General features: G+C 44.7%; 1 protein-coding gene and 1 pseudogene across 1 annotated transcript in view; one reads left to right on the top strand and one right to left on the bottom strand.

Moving 5' to 3' along the window:
• The window catches only part of LOC111966825 (glucose-6-phosphate 1-dehydrogenase-like), a 28,088-nt pseudogene extending 24,955 nt beyond the window's left edge, over positions 1-3,133 (top strand).
• The window catches only part of LOC111966823 (ceramide kinase-like), a 38,010-nt gene continuing 25,130 nt past the window's right edge, over positions 3,134-16,013 (bottom strand). The window contains exon 14 of the mRNA XM_070444586.1: positions 3,134-4,525. Coding sequence (XP_070300687.1) covers positions 4,489-4,525 — 37 coding nt within the window. The 3' untranslated portion in view covers positions 3,134-4,488. The remainder of the gene's footprint in view (positions 4,526-16,013) is intronic.

The following is a 16,013-nucleotide window of genomic DNA, read 5'->3' as shown; positions in this document are numbered from 1 at the left end:
TCCCCTGCTTCCTTCCTCCACCCTCTATTGCCCCTGTTTCAACTCCTCCACGCCTCTATCATGTCCCTGTTCCTCCTCACCCTTCTATCTCGTCCCTCCACTCATCCGTTTCTCTCCTCACCCATCTATCATGTCCCTGTTCCGTCCTACCGACTCCTATTCTCACTCCACCTCTTCTTTCTCTCGTATCCTGTTCCTCCTCCACCCTCTATCCTGTTCCCTGTTCCTCCTCCACCCTCTCCTCAGTCTCCCTGTTCCTCCTCCACCCTCTACCTTACCCTGTTTCCTCCATCCCTCCTCTATCTGTTCCCTGTTCTCCTCCACCCTCTATCTGTTTCCCTTGTTCTCCTCCACCCTCTTACTGCCGTCCTCTCTTCTCCTGTCTCTCCACCCTCTACCTCTTTCCTCCTTCCACCCTCTCCTGTCCCGTTCCTCATCTCCCTTCTACCCTGTTCTCCTCCAACCTCTCTCCAGTTCCTTCCTCCACACCTCTCTGTCCCTGTCCCTTCCACCCTCTATCGTTTCCTCTCCCTCTATTGTTCTCCTCCACCCTCCACACGATTTCCCCCCCTTTCCTCCTGCCACTCCTCTATCTGTCACCTGTTGTTCCTCTCCCCTCATCAACCTGTTCCTCCTGCCACCCTCATCTCTGTCCTCTGTTTCCTCCTTCCACCCCTCATTCTCTGTCTCCTCTACCTGTTCCCATCTACCCTCTATCTTCGCCTTTCCTCACCTGTCCTCCCGTTCCTCCTCCACCCTCTTCAAACAACTTGCGTTCCAATACCTCACCTCCCTCTGCTCCCTGTGTCCGTCCCACCCTCTAGTCTGTCCCTGTTCCTCCTCCTACCCTCTCTCTGGTCCTGTTTCTCACTCACCCTCTACCTGTCCCATGTTCCATCGCTCCATCGATACCCTATCTCTCTCTACAACAAACCATTAACTACAGCTGTCCCTGTCCCGAATCCACCCTCTACCATTGTCCCTAAGTTCGTCCGAAAGGTACACCTCATACCTTGTCCCTGGTTCAGCTCAATCACAACCAACTCTGAAAATCCCTGTTCAAGCCTCCCTTCCAAACCCATCTACCTGTCCCAATGTTATCCATCCACAAGTCCAGCACGACCCTCTATCATTTGTCCCGCCTCCTCCACCCTTCTATAAACTGTCGCCTGTTCCTCCATTCCACCCTCTATCGGTGTCCCATGTTCCTCGCTCGCACCCTTCTATCTGTTCTCTCCTCTACCTGTTCCTCCTCACCCTCTATCAAGTAAGTCGCGCAAAGTGGTCCTCCTCACCCTAAGACAAACTATTGCTGCCTCTGTTCCTTCTCCACCGCTATCTGTCCCTGTTCCTTCCGTCCACTCTCTTACCTGTTCGCGTCCTCACCCTCGTATCTAATTCCTGTTCCCTACACACTCCTCTATCTGTCCCTGTTCCTCCTCCGAACCCTTCTCTTCCCTGTGTGCGCTCCTCCACCCAACGTGTCTACCTTTCCTCCTCCACGCCCTCTACCTGTTCCGTCCTTAAAAGTCTCCATTGCTGTTCCCCTGTTCCTTCCTGGTCACACCCTCTTCACTTCCCTGTCCCTCCTCACGACACGCAGCATACAGTGAAAAGCATGTACACCAACGTGTGCGGTCGCTCCGTTAACCATCCAGTGGCCTGCGTATCGGAGTGTCCGATCTAGTGATTGGCGCTCCACCCCTCTATCTAGTGTACACACTGACATAGTGATCCGCGTCACAATCCGGATCTAATACTGCGTCGCATCGGTAATTCCTCCCTGTTCCTCCTCCACCCTCTCTCTGTCCCTGTTGTTCCTCCACCCTCTATCTGTCCCTGTTCCTCCTCCACCCTCTATCTGTCCCTGTTGTTCCTCAGTCGTGGACCAAATGAAGCGGATGAGCTCGTGAGGAGGGTGGGATTCCGCTACGAGGGAACATACAAGTGGGTCAACCCCCACACTGCATGACACAAGAAACACACACCAATTACACTGTGTGAAAGTTCCCTTGTGTTTGCTACTCTCGACTCTTTTGAGGTGCTTATTTAACTCATACTGCATGAAAGAAAACGTTATATTCTGCATTTCTCACAATCCTGATATTCCCTCGTCTCTCCTATTTGAGTTGGCATGGTATCATACTGTACTGTATGTGCCGTAGCCAACTTGTCATTTGGGCACATGTTTGGCATGACAATGAAGGAACACAGTGGAGTTGGTTAAAACACAAACCGATCTGAACCACCAGGCGACAAATCAGTATTATGAACAACACGCCTGAACCTGATTAATGCACGGTTTGATTACAGCATCACTATCCAGATTGATTGTGACAAAATAAATCATGATCATTTATTGACTTCACTCTTTGATTGTTTGATTGACGATGTAAATTCCTGTGAGACTGTCATCTAGAAGGCATTGAGCACCCTGAAGGGAGGAGGTAAGGTAAGAAGCTCTTTACTATCTTCTTAAATCTAAGCTCGTGAAAATCACACACACACAAATAAATTATCCTATTGGGATAATCAACTAAAAACCTCCAAAATATTATAAACTTTCTCAACCTGACTAATTATATTTCCATCCACATCAGCACATTCCTGTGTATCGCCTGGTCTGGTCTGGTCTGGGCCTAATTTAAGTTGCTCCGCTAGACTGGCTGTTGACTGATGTTTCCTGTTTCTCTCCCTCCAGGTATATGGCCCAGTTCTGAGCCTGCTGTCACTCCATAGCCCACAGACTGTTACTGCTGGGAGGAAGCGGAATGAATGAAAGACCAAAAATGTGTCATTATATACATTGGGTGCACTCGTTTTACATCGCCTGGTTCCCCAGGTGGGTGAAAATGTCACTAAGACAAATGGAATCGTCTAAAAAGTACAACGGGTGACACAAAACAAATGTGCCCAATGACAATAGCTGATTCATAAAATTGCAATGTATGCAATGTATGCTTGGATCAACTTTGTCACTGGGGTTTTGAGAAGAGTTTGAGAATGGTCTCAATGTTCAAGAACAACAGGTTTGTCTTACTCTTCTATACTCACGAGATAAAAGTGTGTCTCTTGCTCTCTGGGAGTAAACGTCAGTTCTGTCATAAACAATAAATGATGTGTAAGCTCAAAATTCTGCATAATAATAAGGTGTCTGTTTATTATGTGCAACATTTTCATAAATGCAAATCAGTAGCTGAAATAAACATACACATTTATAGGTGAAAATACCATAAGCTAGTGGCATCAAGTCATATCAAGCTGTATCATTGTTTGTAGAAAATATGATATATTGGGTGTAAAACAAAACATTAAGAACACCTTCCTAATATTGAGTTGCGCACCCCCCCACCCCTTTTCCCTCAGAACAGCCTCAATTGGTCAGGGCATGGACTCTTCAAGGTGGCTAAAGTGTTCCACAGGGATGCTGGCCCATGTTGACTCCAATGCTTCCCACAGTTGTGTCAAGTTGGCTGGATGTCCTTTGGGTGGTGGACCATTCTTTATACACTCGGGAAACTGCGTGAAAAACTCAGCAGCGTTGCCGTTCTTGACACAAACTAGGACCTACTACCATACCCTGTTCAAAGGCACTTACATCTTTTGTCTTGCCCATTCACCCTCTGAATGGCACACACACAATCCATGTCTCATTTGTCTCAAGGCTTAAAAGTCCTTCTTTAACCTAACCTTCATCTACACTGATTTTAAGTGGATTTAACAAGTGACATCAATAAGGGATCATATCTTTCACCTGGATTCACCTGTCATGAAAAGTGCAGGTGTTCTTAATGTTTTGAACACTCAGTGTACATTCCTTGAATTACCTCAAACCTCCATCTAAAGACTTGTCAAAATATTCAGGAATGATTTGGTTAAGAGAGAAAGCAGATGAAGTGAAATGGAAGGCTCTTTTGGGTATTGTTACGTTCAGTCACACCTACTTCCAAAGTCAGACATCATTCATGACCATTGTCCCACTAACTTGTATGATGACCCTACTGTTAGTTACAGTAGCCATTAAATCAGGTATGTAAAATGTAAGGCTCTGTTGGTTATTCTGTTGATAGTCACAGGTCAGAAAAATAAGTATTTCCACAGACATCCCACTAACTGATACGTTGTCATTGAGTCGACATGAGGTTCGTACAGTAATACAGCCTTCTTCAGTTGTGATACATCTCAGTATCACAGTAAGGCTCCGTTCACTCTATAAAAAAACTACACCAGAGAGAGAGCCATTTCATTGGTCCTAGCTGGCAGAATTATTGATTAGAATCATGTTTTCTTTTCTGGCATTATTTTTCTCGAAGTAGTGTGAACGGACCCTACCACGGCCTCCCTCAGTCAGTAGTGTGAACGGACCCTACCACGGCCTCCCTCAGTCAGTAGTGTGAACGGGACCCTACCACGGCCACCCTCAGTCAGTAGTGTGAACCCACGGCCTCCCTCAGTCAGTAGTGTGAACGGACCCTACCACGGCCTCCCTCAGTCAGTAGTGTGAACGGACCCTACCACAGCCACCCTCAGTCAGTAGTGTGAACGGACCCTACCACGGCCCAGTCAGATCTGTCCTGTGTCCTGGTTTATTGTGAAATGACTGGAGCGTGGTGTGTTGTGTGTGTGTGTGTGTGTGTGGTGTTGTGTGTAGTGTTGTGTGTGTGTGTGGGCTGTAATGTGAAAGGAATTACTCAGAGCTGGGCCATATACCTGGAGAGAGAGAGAACAGAAAAATGGCTGTCAGTCATCAGCCAATCACAGCGGAGCAACTTACGCCTAGACCAAGCCAGACTGAGTGATATCAATGTAGGAATCAGTAGAGGAAATATAATTAGTCAGGTTTCTAGTTTAGAAAAGAGAGTTTGCAATCATTGGATGTGTTATCTGATTATATTAAATATATTATTTGGTTAAAGACAAACTAAGTGATTTTCAAACGGCAGGGATTTGAGTAGACAGTGGAGGAACTTTTTTACCTTGCTGGGTCATGGTTGCACTCTTCCACCGGGTACAGACGTCAGTTTGATAACGTCTGTTTTGATAAAAAATGTTGTTGAGTTGTCAACTAATGTGGATTCAACAGGAAATCAACTGAACATTTCACAAAACCATAGGATTTAGTAAAAATGTTAGAGGAAAAAAATCTAAATGCCTTTACTTTGATGACTTTTGGCAAATCCATCAGTTTTACACATTGATTCAACTCATCACAATATTATTATTTATTGGAACATTTACATGGAAACAATCGTTATTCAATCACAGGTTTTTCCCAGTGGGTTATCTCCTCTGCTAGTCTCTCCACTGTGTTTGGAACCACAGCCTCACAGGCATTAAACCCTTTGGTGTGAGTGTTCGGGTCGTGGGGACCATTTTCAGTTTTACCAAAAGAAAAATGCCAATAAAAAAATTCCAACCTGAGACCTGAGCCTTGGCTCATTTTCTGTGAGATGTGTAAAAAGAAACACATATTTCATTGGTACACACTGTGCACCCCTACACATTTATATAAAAAATGTGGGGTTCGGGTCCAAACTGTAGCTGAAAATTAAGAAAAAAAGTTTGCTGTGTGCTCTTGTCTTCCTCCCCCTGGGGCTGCCTCTGTTTCAACATAGCACCAAGAACTGTCTGTCGTCAACGGACTTCCGCCGAAGTCGGTCCTCTCCTTGTTCGGCGGTGTTCGGCGGTCGACGTCACCGGCCTTCTAGCCATCGCCGATCCACTTTTTCTATTTTCCCATTTGGTTTTGTCTTTGTTTTACACCACCTGGTTCATCCCCAATTACATGTTCATTATGTTAACCCTCTGTTTTCCCCATGGTTTTTGTGGCATTTTTTTTATTATTCGGTCCTATTGTGTGGGCTGTATTACTATATGTATTTGGTAATTTTTGATAGTAAAGTTACTTTTATTAAATCATCTCTGCTGTTCCTGACTCCGTCTGCACCAGCTACACCCAGACCTTCTTTACAGTCTGTCTTGCCCGTTCTCCCGCTTTTTCTCCGGCACTCTTTACCCTTTGTAGTGTGTGAAACTACAAAATGTCTTGCGGGAAACCTGCAGCAATAGTTATTACAAATACATTTATTGATTGATACTTGTAAAAAATGGCAAGTATATTTCCCACACTCTACCCCAGCCAGATGCAAATTGGGCCAAAGGGGACTAACAAATACATAGCTTGCATGTGTGGCTCCTTACCCACAATCAATCAGTAATGGCAAAAATAATCTCTGCTCAGAGGGCCTTAGAAATAATTTTGTCAGGGAGATACTAGTTGGAAGGAGCATCTTCCAATTTGGAAGAATTAAAGAATTTTCAGAATTATGAGGATTCATGTCTCTCAATTTGGAGCTGAACAGTGAGTTGGAAGAAGAGGATGAGATTGCCCCTCAGCCAGCCCCAGGACCGCCCGTCAGCAGCCAGCCCCAGGACCAGCTCGTCAGCAACCAGTTATCAGCAGCCTGCAGGAGGAGAAAATATGGATGTACCATTTTTTGGAGGGAAGACATGTTTTTGGGAGAAAGATGGAAGGAGATGGACCAAACTCATTACATGCATACTTTGGGGTTTCTTATCCTGCTGGGTGTTTTTTAGATTCAATGGGGAATCCACAGAATCCCTGTGGATTTCGCCAGCGACTTTTTGCATCCACAGGGGTTCCATTGGATTCGTAAAAATTGGCAGAGACATTTTCTGTGCTACCAATGGTCTCTGGAAAACCGACACATTATTTCCCAGGATTATCCGCTTCGGTTAACCGAGTAACACTCTGGATCGAAGGCTTGGCTTTTTCAGAGAGAGGCTTTATCAACTGCCATTTTGAGTGAGTTTTGGTACACACTCCGGTGGAATAGAGAGCCGTTTATTATTTCAACATAAGGAGGGCCAAGCACAGGAGCAAGCTCCTTTCAGTAGTGTTAGTTGGAATAGCGGTCCCAGTAGTGCCAGCTTGAAGGTGATAGAGGCCATGATTATTTTCCATCAATGTGTCAAGAGATATAGTACTTAAACACTTGAGTGTCTCTCTTGGTCCTAGTCCTGGCAGAGGTTGTGCAGACTCAGGACAACTGGGCTTTGAGGGAATACGCAGATTTAAGAGAGTCCGTTAATTTGCTTTTAATATCAGAACTCATTTTCCTCAAAGAGTTTCATGAATTTATTTACTGGCTGAAGTTTTTTCCCGTTTTTTTCAACACACACACACAACACACACACACAACCACACACACACACAACACACACACAGCACACACACACGACACACACACAACACACACACACACACACCCACACACACACACACACATAACAACACAACACAGCCTCCTGGAAGCCCATGTGTGTCGACATAATGAATCCATGCTTTTGTCACTTATAGCTAACTACTGCAATGCTCTAACTTTCGGCTACCGGATAAAGCACTAAATAAACCTTTCAGTTAGTGCTAAACACGGCTGCTAGAATCCTGGACTAGAACCAAAAAATGTGATCCTATTACCCAGTGTAGCCCTCTACCTGGCTTCCTGTTAAGGCAATGGCTGATTTCAAGGTTTTACTTGCTAACCTACAAAGCATTACAGGGCTTGCTCCTACCTATCTTTCCGATTTGGTCACTGCCGTAGATACCTACACTGCGGTCCACAAGACGAAATCCTCCTCTATTGTCCTAAATTTTCTAAAGCAAACAGCTAAGAGCAGGGCTTTCTCTATAGAAGCCTCAATTTTTATGGAATGTTCGTGTTATCCATGTGTGAGAGATGCAAGACCGTCTCACCTTGAGTCTTTATTGAAGACTCATCTCCTCCAGTAGTCCTATGATTGAGTGTAGTCTGGCCCAGGGGTGTGAAGGTGAAGGAAAGCAGCTGGAGCAACGAACAACGCCCTTGCTGTCTCTGCTGGCCGGTTCCGCTCTCCCCTGGGAATTACTCTGCCTCTAACCCCTATTACAGGGGCTGAGACACTGGGTTTTTTGGTGCTCCTTCCATCCCGCCCTAGCGAGGGGTGCGTCACTTGAGTGAGGGTTGAGTCAAACTGACGTAGACTCTCCTGTCGGTTTTGGCGCCCCCCTCAGGTTCGTGCCGTGGGGGAAGATCTTTTTGTGGCTTATATCCTTGGGCCCAATTGTCCGTCAGGGTAGTTAAGTTGTTGGTTGAAGATATCCCTCTAGTGGTGTGGAAAAGTGGGTTGGGTGTATATCCTCCTGTGTTGGCCCTGTCTGGGGTGCGGTATTGGCGGACGGGCCACAGTGTCCTCCGACCCTTCTCCTGTCTCACCTCCAGTATTTATCTCAATAGTTGTGTCGGGGGCTAGGGTAGTCTGTTTTTATCTGGCAAGTTCTCCGTGCTTACCCTGTGTCTGTTGAATTTTAAGTGTGCTTCCCTTAATTCTCTCCTCTCCCTCCCTCCGGAGGAATGGGCCTAGGAACTATGTTTTCAGGCTACCTGGATGATGACTCTTGCTGTCCCCTAGTCCACTTGGTCGTTCTGCTGCTCCAGTTTCAACTGTTTCTGCTGCGGCTATGAAACCGCTGACCTGATCACCGGACGTGCTCCTTGTCCCGGACCTGCCTGTTTTGACTCTCCTCTCTACCGCACCTGCCTGTCTCCTTCAATGCTTGGGCTATGAAAGCCAACTGACGATTACTCATGAGGTGCTGACCTTATTGCAGCCTCTACAGCCATCTGTGATTTTTGTTATTTGACCTACTGATCATCTATGATCTTTTGAACATCTTGGCCATGTACTGTTATAATCTCACCCGGCACAGCCAGAAGAAGACTGGCCATCCCTCAGAGCCTGTTCCTCTCTGTTTTCTTCTAGTTCCTCCTCTTCTAGGGAGTTTTTTCCCAGCCCCGTGCTGTCTCATCTGCATGTGCCTGATGTTTTGGGGTTTTAGGCGGGTTTTCTGTTATAGTGCTTTTGTGACCATTCGGCTGATGGAAAAAGGGCTTTATCAATACCTTCGAATATAACTGTTACATGCAAAAATTTTGCTTTGGTGGACTTCACCGGACGATAGTTGCTCTCGTTTTGTGATGGAAACAAATGCCATGTTAGGTGAATTCTATTTGCCAACTGTGTGACTTGTCTTTTTTGTTGTCACGGCCTTAATATATACACGGTGGCGTATGAACGAATGGGTTAACAAGAGCAAACAACGCAATATCATCAACAAGGTTTAATATGGCTTTTATACTGGCTTGGCTTCCCAGTGATTTACCCACCTGTCGGGACCACGTACTGGCAGGGTGTGGTTCATACCTGGTGTTGAAAGCTGAGCTGTAGCTGATGAACAGCATTCTTACACATGCATTCTTCTTGTCCAGGTGGGATAGAGCACAGGCCAGTGCCAGAACAAAATCAGTTGACGGGCCTTTTATATCTATAGCAAATAGGGGTGCACGTTTTTCCACGGATCTCCTATTTGTGCATATACATTTTTTTTAAAGAACCATAGGCAGCTCCGTGAGTTTTAAGTTTGGGGAAGCTTAACAATTTTTACCTACATTTCTACCAATCTGCATGACAGTTATATTATTTTGTATTGAGCATTTTTGTAAACAGTTTCATTTCAATAATAACGTTTTAGTTTCTCAAAAAGCATTGTCACGTGGTTAATCATAAAAATCTGAAGTAAAATGATACAAATCTTTGCTAAATTAAGGCGAGAACAACAGCCTCCTGCCAATATGGAGCACATGATCCATATGGGGCTAAAGACGGAGCGCAAAAAAACTCAGAGATGGCCTATAGGCCAATGGCAACAAGCAAGCTTATAACTTCCACTCGTCAGCTAAGTAAATAATAGGCCTAAAGACCAGCAAATAAGACAGACAATTATGCCTGGATGAAACATTAAATCTCTCTTTACTCCGCTCCCTTTGACTTGACCATATTCTAAATGAAACATCAAACTGGGTCGCCAGAAGCTGATTGCCATCAATAATAATCAAGTTGTGTTTTCATTGTCCATAGCTTCATGCCTGCCCATACCCATAACCCCACCATTGGGCACTCTGTTCCACACGGTGTGACATCAGAAAACCGCTCGCCCTTCATGACGCCATACCACTGTCTGAAGTTGTGAAACTGCACATTTTAGAATGGCCTTTTAGTGTCCCCAGCAAAGGTGCACCTGTGTAATGATCAATGCTTTTTAAGCAGGATTTTCTTGAATGCCCACGCTGTCAGCGTGGATGGATTTTCCTTGTGAAGGAGAAATTCTCACCAACAGGGTATGTGTAACCAAATTTGTGCACAAAAGTTGAGGAATATGGTTTTTTGTGCATAAGGGAAACTTTCTGGAATCTTTTAATCTTAGCTCATTGAAACGTTACATGTTGGCATTTTATATTTCAGTTCAGTGTATATCAACATGAACAAAAATGAATGTCACAAATGACGGGTTTAACAATTACTTTGCTAGGCCTACTGGTGACATATGAGCTGAGTGCGTGCATCTGGAGAGAGGTTGACAAAAAAAAAAAATTATACTTAAGACACATCATCTTACCTCACAGATTTAGATGGCTTTCACTGACAAGCCCAACTTCATTCAGAATGTTGACAATATTTTGAGATCACACAAAATCGTGTGTTCTCTACTCCGACAATTAATCCAAAGGATAAAGTGTGAAACCTAATTAGTTTCAAGTAATCCTCTCCACTTCAAGTCGTCTTCTTCTTCAATTGGTTTGTAATGCGTTTGGCCCGTACATTGCCTTCGAAAGTATTCACACCACTTAACTTTTTCAACGATTTGTTGTGTTACAAGCCGGAATTTTAAACACAAAATTACCCCATAATGTCAGCTAAATTTAGTTTTTAACAAAATTATTTAAAAGCTAAAACTATTCAAACATTTTTTTAATGGCAAGCCCTAATAAGTACAGGAGAAGAATGTGCTTAACAAGTTCCACATAGAAGTATTGAGGACTCACTGTGTCCCAAAAATAGTATAACATGATTTTTGGAAATGACTACCCCAATCTCTGTACCACACACACAATTATCTGTAGGTCCATCAGTTGAGACCAGGGACGTTTTCCAATGCCAGCAAGGCACTATTCGTAGATGGGTAAAAATAAAAAAAAGGCAGACACTTATACATTCTCTTGAGATTGATACAGTGCTGTAGAATTTGTGAATTTTTTTCTTCCGTAAACACTTCTTATAGCCTATACTGGATTAAGACGTACATTTTAGTTTACTTTCATGTCGTACCAGTTGTGCAATCCAAATTTCCCTCCATCGTTCCATCCATATTTTTTCCCAAGCATGTCAGTTTGGTATACTCTCTTGCAAGGTTTTGTGATATCTTCCCTATCATTATGAACATCCCTTTTTCTGCTCAAATTAGATTCCTCCAAGCGTTAGTCTGATGTTCAAATTATTTCAAATCCGAAATGTTGCTGAAATGTAACTTTTTAAGTGTGCATGTATTTGAAAACATCTACAATTGGTCATGACTTTCTATTCTGTCATGGAAAAAATGCATATTTCCCTGTTACCAATCATTTACGGTTCTATAGTTTAATTTTTCCATGTGACCAATTTATTGGTGAATTTTGAAAAGCTTTCAAGGATTGTTCCATAAAGGTTATTTAGGAGGGATATTTGGTTCTTGTAGTAGAATAGGTTTCATTCTTCCATTGTTGTTAGTGTTCTTAATTATAATTGTTCATTCTTAGCTTGGCCTTGAAAATTACATGTAAAAAGATTCTGGATGAGCGATGAGCATTTCAGTATGTAACCATTGTTCTTCTTTTGTGCATTTAACTATATTGCTTGCAAGTAAAAAGTCTTAGCTACCAAAGTCTGGAAGGTTAAAACCATCCGCCAGACTTAGGAAGATAATAAGCTTTCATTTTTATTCTGTGATTTATTTGGCCATATAAAGTCTTTATGAACGAGTGTACTTTTTAAAAGAAAGTCTTTGGTGGGAGCAATTGGTATTACTGAAAATTAAAATACAAAAAACTTTGGCAAGCCATCCTTTCTTTGGGTCCTGTCTAATTCTTGCTGCAAGCAGTTCAAATAGCCAGTGCAAACAGGAGGGGAGAGGGGACATCCCTGTCGATTGTGCCCCCTTTCTAAAGCAATTGCTCAGATAGATGTATTATTTGTATATATTTTTGCTTTAGTACATTTATACAACAATTTTTCTAAAATGTATTATTTCAGATGGAAAGTTTGAAAGCTCCCAAAGTTTTTGAAATAGAAAAAGGCCCATTCAAAACGTCCGAAAGCACTAATTATGTATAAGCTACAGTACCAGTCAAAAGTTTGTAAAACGCCACACATTAAGGGTTTTTCTATTATTTTGACAAATTTTTACATTTGTAGAATAATAGTGAAGACATCAAAAACTATGAAATAACACATTATGGAAATCATGTAGTAACCAAAAGAGGGTAAAAAAATCGAAATGTATGTTATTATTGGGCAGGGTTTCTCTCAACAGCAGCTTCATGAGTTAGTCACTGGAAGGCATTTCAATTAACAGAGTTGCTTGTAAAAAGTTAATTCTGTGGGAATTTCTGTCTTTCTTAATGCGTTTTGAGCCAATCAGTTGTGACAAGGTAGGGGTGGTATCAGAAGATAACCCTATTTGGTAAATGACAGAGTCATATTTATGGCAATAACAGCTCAAATAATAGCAAAGAAAATGACAGACCATCATTACTTTAAGGCAAACATTGAAGGTCACAGTCAATCCAGAAAATTTCATATGAGCCTTTGAAAGTTTCGTTCAAATGCAGTCGCAAAAAAAACCATCAAGCGCTATGAATGAAAGGCTCTCATGAGCTCTCACACAGGAAAGGAGAACCCAGAGTTACCTTTCCTGCAGAGTATAAGTTCATTACAGTTACCACGCTCAGAAATGTTGCCAGCCCAAATCATGCTTCAGCAGAGTTTCAAGTACAGACACCATTCACCATCAACTGTTCAGAGCGAGACTGGTTGTCAGGCCTTCGTGGTCGATTTCGATGCACAAGAAAACCACTAGCTATATGGACACCAATAATGAAAGACAGACGTGCCACTTGGGCCAAGAACACGGGCCATTTGAGATTGGACTGGTGGAAAATCATGTCCTGTCAAACCCAATTTCAGATTGGTTTGGGAAGAGTTTGGAACCGCATGAGTGAAAGCAAAAGCACAACAAGTGCTCACAATATGTGGGAACTCCTTCAAGACGGTGGAAAGCATTCCAAGATCAAGCTGGTTGAGGAAATGGCAGAGTGTAGCAAAGTGTATCAAAGGGCAAAGGTGGCTACTTGAAGAATTCAAATATAAATATATGTTTTTGATTTGTTTAAAGCACTTTTTCTGGTCACTACATGATCCTTATAGTGCTTATTTCATAGTTTTTGATGTCCTTCATATCATTCAATACGATGTATGAAATAGTAAAAAAAGAAAAACCCTTGGAATGAGTGGGTGTCTACAACTTTTGACTGGTTACTGCGTGTCGTTTTTTTCTTCCATTTATTTGTGAGGTCTTATTTTTATAAAAACAATTTGATTGATATGCATCACGTCTTGGTAAGACTTCTTGCATTATATTGCTTAAAGCATTGTTATTATTTTGTTGCAATTTATTCATTTCGGGTCTTGTCATGCTGTTGGATGAATGGACCAAGGTGCAGCGTTGTGAGCGTCATGTTCTTTATTTAGACAAGATTGCCCGAAACAAAACAATAAGACACCTACAAGAAACAAAACCGTGAGAAGCTAAAGGCTATATGGCCCTACAACAAAGTCAACTTCCACACCAAAGACAGTTGGAAAAAGCAGCTACCTAAGTATGGTTCTCAATCAGAGACAAACGATGACAGTTGCCTCTGATTGGAGAACCACACCCGGCCAAACACAAAGAAATACGAAAACTGAGAACAATAGAATACCCACCCTCAACTCACGCCCTGACCAAACCAAAATAGAGAACATAAAAAGGATCTCTAAGGTCAGGGCGTGACAGCTCTAAATCAGCAGGGGGACTCTTTCAGATTTCCTGGTTTATATAATTTAAATATCTGTTTGACACATGGAACTAAAGACTGATTGAGTGACATGTTGTCACGTTCCTGACCTTATTCCTTTTGGTTTAGTCTTTGTGTTAGTTGGTCAGGACTGAGACTGGGTGGCGTGTAGTTATGTTAATGTGTTTCTTTGTTTTAGGTTTTTGTTCTTATGGCCTGATCATGTTCTCACCATCAAGAGACAGGTGTTTTAACGTTGTCTCTGATTGGAACCATATTCATGTAGCCTTTTTTACTGTTGGTTTGTGGGTGATTGTTCCTGTTCTTTGCGTTCATCTGTTTTGTGTTCTCTAGTTCGGGACTGATAGGCTTCGTTGGCGTTTTCGTCTGTTTATTGTTTTGTTCATTTATTGAAAATATTTAATAAATATGTAATACTCACGCTGCGCTTTGGTCCTGCCTCTCCTCTACCGACGGGAAGCCATTACAGAATTCACCCCAAAACAAACGACCAAGCAGCGGTGGTAAGGACAGCGCAGCAAGCAGCACACAGCGCTTTATGGAAGAATGGACATGGGGAACGAGTTAGACGGCAAAGGACCCTGGCAGAGCCAGGGGATATCGCCCGCCCAAAGGCAGAGCTGGAGGCAGCGAAAAGCAGAGTAGGCCGGCATTATGAGGAGATAGCTGGCAGCATGATCTGAACTGTGTTACAACTTGGGAAGAGCATTAGAAGGTGGTCGGTCGACCCAGGGGCGTGCCGGAGCGCCGCTTGGGATTCTATGGAGCCAATGTGAGGAGGATACCGGCGAATGGAGGCAGCGAGAGACAGCCTCAAGGACAGCCCAAAACATTTCTTTGGGAGGGCAGGGTTAGAGGGGAGTGTGCAAAGTTCAGGTTAGGAGACCTGCGCCAACTTCCCGGGCTACCGTGGAGAGGCGAGAAGTACGGACAGACACCGTGTTATGGCGAAGAGCGCATGGTGTCTCCTGTACGTGTGCATTGCCCGGTGGTTACATCCCAGCTCTTCGTTATTCGGCCGGGCTAGGTGGGGCATCGAGCCAGGTGCCATGAGCCTGGCTCAACGCAATCTGGTTCTCCAGTGCGTCTCCTCGGGCCGGTGTAATGGCACAGCCTTACGGCAATGGTGTCCCCGGTTCGGCCGCAACAACCCAGTACGGGTTATTCCACCTCCGCACTGGCCTGGGCTGACGGGGGAGCATATCAACCAGGTAAGGTTGGGCAGGCTTCTTGTCTCAAGAGCTCCAGTACGCCTTCACGGTCCTAGTATATTCCGGTTGCCACTCCCCCAGTCAGTACCACCAGTGCAAACACCCACGCAACCAATTCCTGTGCGGTACTCCCAGATGCCCTTTTCCTTCTCACGCCTCGCCCTGTGGTGCGTGTCTCCGGCCCGGTTTAGACGCAGTTCCGGCAACCCCGCACCAAGCCTCCTGTGGCGTCTCGCAAGAGGCCCTGTACGCCCTGTTGATGTCCCCGCAGCTAGCTTGAGGTGCGTGTCCTTAGCCGGTACACCAGTTCCGGGCACCACGCACCAGGCCTATCTGTTGCGCTCAGCAGGCCAGAGTCTGCCCGTCTGCCCCAGCGCCGCCTGCGCTGCCTGTCTGGCCCGGAGCGCCCGCCAGTTCAGGAGCCGCCAGAGCCGCCCGCCATCCAGAGCCGCCTGAGCCGCCCGCCAGTCAGGAGCCCACCCGCTCTAGTCAGGAGCCGCCTGAGCCGCCCGCCAGTCAGGAGCCGCCTGAGCCGCCCGCCAGTCCAGAGCCGCCTGAGCCGGCCGCCAGTCATGAGCTGCCTGAGCCCCATTCAGCATGGCTACCCCTCATCATGAGCTTGCCCCTCAGCATGGAGCCTGCCCCTCAATCCGGAGCTGCCCCTCAGCTCCGGAGCTGCCCCTCCAGTCCGGAGCTGCCCCTCAGTCCGGAGCTGTCCCCTCAGTCCGGAGCTGCCCCTCAGATCCGGAGCTGCCCCTCTGTCCAGAGGCGCCATTCAGTACTAGTGGGGTTA

Source organism: Salvelinus sp. IW2-2015, linkage group LG7, assembly GCF_002910315.2.
Source record: "Salvelinus sp. IW2-2015 linkage group LG7, ASM291031v2, whole genome shotgun sequence".
Taxonomy (NCBI): domain Eukaryota; kingdom Metazoa; phylum Chordata; class Actinopteri; order Salmoniformes; family Salmonidae; genus Salvelinus; species Salvelinus sp. IW2-2015.
This window is presented reverse-complemented; position numbering and strand designations above follow the sequence as displayed.